Below are 4,915 nucleotides of genomic sequence, written 5' to 3' on the forward strand. Positions count from 1 at the left end.
TTTATCTTGGTTCCTTATTTGGAAATGGGGAGTGGATCTAAAAGGCATAAATACTCAATATTCCTGGATGGTGTGAAAACTGTGCAAATGTCTTTAGTACCAGAAAGATTATATATTTTTTGTCAAAGGTGAATTTTGCATTTTCTTTGAGGATAGGATTATGAGTGTAAGGACTAACGTTTTATTTTCCTCAAAATAATATAGTAAAGGGATAGTTGTATTTTATTACACTTTTTTTGTCTTCCATGGGTGTTTATATATTCTATAAAATATGATGATCAATTATTTTGAGGGTTATATTTTGTGTTCTGAAGCAGGCTCTGTGTCTGTCTTCAAACATTTCCTACAAAGGGGGCTTATTAGAAGATGAATGTGAATTAGTTTGGATTCTCCATCCCACTGATCCCGGGTGGCCCTCAGTAATTCCTGGGGTGGAGGAAAAACAGCATTACTAGTTGATCCCTGAGGATACCCTAGGGAATGGGGAACTACTGGAGGAATCAGTGATGGCTGGAGTAATTCCCCATTTTACCCTGAAGGTTTACCCTGACGTCTCATATGGTTTCAGCAGTTGGAGTGTCCAAGTGAAATCAACAGAGCTCATAATTTCGATGGGGCTGGAAGCTCTGGTTACTGCCTACAATGAAATTACTGGGCACTTGGAATGAGGCACTAAGAGACTGAGTAGCAAAGACAAGGTAATGTCACATATTGTAAATATGTACAGCCTAAGGGATAAATGTATATTTCATACTGTACGGTAACCTTTTACTTTGACAATCTAGGTTTGTGTGCATTGGCAGATCCAACCTAAATATCACACATTATTTTAAACTTATTCCATTCTTTACAGATCAGTTATGGGCCATTATATCCTTCTGAGAGCAAAAGTCATCTAATTTCGTCTTTGTTCCAGATGGTACCAAGTACTCGAATGGGAATTTATTCTGTGACTAGACTTCTACATTTCTTTAAATGGACTTGGGTTGGTGTTTTAGTAATGGATAATTATGGTTTTTCCCAAGTCGGCGTGATTTTGAAAAAGGAGATACAGAAGACTGGTGGATGCATTGACTTCTTTGAAATAGTGTCTGCCCAGCACCCTCAAGAAAGGATTGAGAGCCTTGCAGATTTAATTGGAAAATCAAAAGCCAAAGTTGTTGTTGTCTACAGCCAAGTGAGTGCAATGGTACGTTTACTAGAGACACTTGCGAAAAGGAAAGTTCAAGGGAAAGTGTGGTTGGGGTTGCCTGGCTTCACTATCACACCAAATCTTTTCACTGTGGACACCTGGCTTTGGCTGAATGGTACTATAGCTTCTGCCTTTTATGTTGTTGACATGCCTAAATTCAAAGACTTTGTGTACAATATACACCCAGACAGGTTTCAAAGAGACATCTTTATTAAACCATTCTGGCAGAAGGTGTTTGGCTGTCTGTGGCAAGACAACACCACCACCTTGGCTCAAGGAATTGTAAAAGATGATGATGTAAAAGTCTGCACAGGAAAAGAACAGGTGGTTAATTTGGACCCAATCCTGTTTAATCTGGATAATCTTAGGTTTACTTATAATGTTTACCTGGCTGTCTATGCATTTGCACATGCCTTACATGATTTGCTTGACTATTGGGACAAGACAATTCCTGATGGGGATCATTACCAACGCGTCAAAGATATTCAGCCACATCAGGTATGCAGCTGAGCAGTTTGTTCTCGTTAACTATATGTCTGTAAAGCTATTGAACATTTAATATTTCAGTGCTGACCTTCAAGAAGTGTATAACACCTGGACATAAGAGCTTTTGATAATGTATAAAGAAGTCTATTTTCACTTCCACTCTACTTTCTCTATCTATTTTCCGAACTCTATGTCTGCTTCCACATGTGCTTGTGTCCTAATTTTATCTGCGTTTACAAATTTTAACCCCTATCTCTCTGTACTCATGCATCGGAAAAACATTTTGTTTTTAGAGTGTGGTTTCTGGCTCCTCTCCTTTTACCACATATTGTGGTTGTTTTCTCTTCAGATTATTCACGGCAAAGTGTGTGATGTATCATTCTCCCTTGTACTACCTTTAAAGTGACTGAGCTGGAGCATCCCGTCAGGTGATGAGCTAAGCCTCAGAGCAGACAGTTGGTGTACAGATAAAGAGGAATAAACACTGACATACACTAGAGAAAAGCTGAAGCAAAAAGGGTACACAAGAGGAGCAGGACAGAGAAGGCAAGACAGCCCCGATATGTGTAAACTGGGAAAGCAACCAATAACTGTATGAAATCATGAGCTTGCATTAAGGTTGTCCACAAGTGTTAACACTTAGCTTGTACTATGTTATTTTTTGCAATAAAAACAAGTAAAAAAAAGGTTACACACAAGTGTCAGAACTTCTTGGAGAAATAGGGAAACTAAATGTCACTGTGCAGATTATGTTTACAGATAGTCGCTCTGCATACACAACAGAAGGAGAGCACCAGACGTAATTCTGGATCTGGACCCTAGGGCACAAACAATGATTGTACTTACATACACTGTCATTACTAAGGCAATTAAAGACTACATGCAACACAAGACTATCCAATTCCAATTCCAAAAAGCTTTATTCAACGTAAAAAGTCATAAAAGCACAAACATCCATATAAGTCCTTTTGCAAGACGTCTATAAGCAAACCATATATGCACACTAGTCGAATTCAATACATACCCCTTACTTAGGGGAAATATAAAAACCTAAAATCTATGTACAAAGCTAAAATGTTGTTAAAAGTTAGTATACTAGTACTTAGTCAACATACTACAATACAGTTGCCTGATGACTCCTGGCGGTGGCGGCTGGAAGGTAAGCCCCCCCCCGGGAAAGTGGGCTTGCTGGTGGCGTGAGGCTACTGCTAATACGTCTAAAGGATGTTGACAAAATGATTGTTTTAATAAAACATTTTTCTTGCGTCTGAGTTGACAAAAGATGCTATGATATGCCTCGTATTGCCCGTTCGGCGAGAAAAACAGCGTAGAACCCACAGTCCTCGTCCCACGCTGTTTTAAAACAATCATTTTGTCAACATCCGTTGGACGTATTGGCTTTAAATAGGACGGACAGCGATATACTGCTTTATAAAAGAATTTCTTCACACCTTGGGTCTACTACGGTCTCTGAATTGTTTGAGATCGATGTTTATATTCACAGAACCTTCTGGCGTGACACGCATTGGATCGTGTACTACAGGCGGTTTCTTTGAAAAATGGAGAGGATTTAGAAATATTATCATTAAATTATTGTTCACTGCCTCTTTTGTTAGAGTCGTTTTCGAGACCGTTCTGTACTATTGGATCTAACATCCCTTGGAATTTGGGACAAAGCCCTGAGAAAGTCACTTGACCTGATGAAACACGTGTCGGCTGTTGCTCATTGTGGACCAGGATAAAGAGCACATAACCACCATTTCTAGTCTTTTGCCCAGCTCTCTAAATTAAGGGACGTGTGCCCTTTTCTGGTCTATGTATCTGAATTCTTTTGTGAAACTGTATTTTTTGTGTATTTCATGAGTCACCTTGACTTGTAAACATTCATTAATTAAACACTCATTTGATTTTGAAAACTAAACCTTGTCCATTGCCAGTAGTGTTTGGGTTAACATACAGAACCTTTCCGCTTTATACTAAATACACAGAACATAAATCGCTCTAGAGTGCCGGGATATTCGTTCTTTAAATTTGTGTTTCATAGTAATTGCTTGTCACTTACTATGAACTATAGCATCTAGGTAGTAGGGTGCATATTTATCCTGAGTGGCGCCAATTCAAAATTGCTATTTTTCATTCCCATTGAAATCACAATATATCTCATTTGCTTGACCCGATCTGTTATTACTTGCATGCGAGGTGCGTCTCCTTTACATTGCTACCAATACGTTTTTGTTCATGCCCAATTTTATTAGGGTGCTCTAAGTCGCCTAAGCTATTGTATTTGATGCAATGAGTCCACCCTTATTACATCTAAGAAACCAGCTGCGTACTCTGCAAGTTCTGGAGTAGGCCAGAGTGAACGCCAGTGCAAGAGGGGATGTAGTTTGGCCATTTCTGCGATTGGCTTTTGCCCAAGGTCATTCAATAATGGTCGTATCGGGGTACTCAGGGGCAAGCTGGTTATGTTTCTAAGGAACTTATTTTCTGGGATAGTAAGTTTGGATAAGTTCTCATGACCCCAGAGTGCTGCACCATATAAGGCAGAGCTGATAACTTTCAAATTGTAGATCTCAAAAGCGGGGCTAATTATCTTAGTATAAGAAGCATTGTATTTTTTTTGTAGCACCCCTGCCAATTGTAGATGTTTTAGGGAAGCTATGTCACCTGATTTGACCAATTTAATCCCTCCTGGATATTGACTCCTAAATATGTAAACTCCTTGACCTGAACCAGCACAGCGTTAGTTAACCTACGGCCATATTCATCAACATGAATTGCGCTTGCAAATGGCCAGATTCTGAGAATCTGGCCGTTTGCGAGTGCGATTTTTGCATTTGGGATTCATCATCCCAAATGCAAAAATCGCTATTACCGAAATCGCATATTTGCGAGGAATTGGATTTAAGGAATCTCTAATAGAGATTCCTTAAATCCAATTCATCAACCAATTGGAAATTGCGAATTCGCAATATTTGGTCGCAATTTACCACCAAGTCTGACTTGGTGGTAAATTGCGAAAAAAGAGTAAAAAGCACTTTAGTGCATTTTTTTCTTTTGCATGTTACACACACACATGTGCTCTGGACATGTGTGTGCGCAACACCTGTTCAAATGTGCATTTGAGGGGTGCTACAGGGTGTCCTTTGGACACCCCTGGCACCCTTCAAATCGCAATCTTATTTGCGATTAGCAAATTGCTAACCGCGAAAAAGGAATACTCCCCATTCATTCCTA

The 4,915-nt window shown here is 39.4% G+C and overlaps 1 protein-coding gene across 1 annotated transcript; it reads left to right on the forward strand.

Annotated features, from left to right (window-relative positions):
- Nucleotides 1-1,000: 1,000 nt before the first annotated feature.
- On the forward strand, nt 1,001-1,702 carry LOC147693528 (extracellular calcium-sensing receptor-like). Its single transcript, XM_086936045.1, has one exon. It carries the CDS (start codon nt 1,001-1,003, stop codon nt 1,700-1,702), a length of 702 nt encoding a protein of 233 aa, XP_086792171.1.
- Nucleotides 1,703-4,915: the final 3,213 nt, after the last annotated feature.

Source organism: Lissotriton vulgaris, chromosome 8 (assembly GCF_964263255.1).
Source record: "Lissotriton vulgaris chromosome 8, aLisVul1.2, whole genome shotgun sequence".
Classification (NCBI taxonomy): Eukaryota; Metazoa; Chordata; class Amphibia; order Caudata; family Salamandridae; genus Lissotriton; species Lissotriton vulgaris.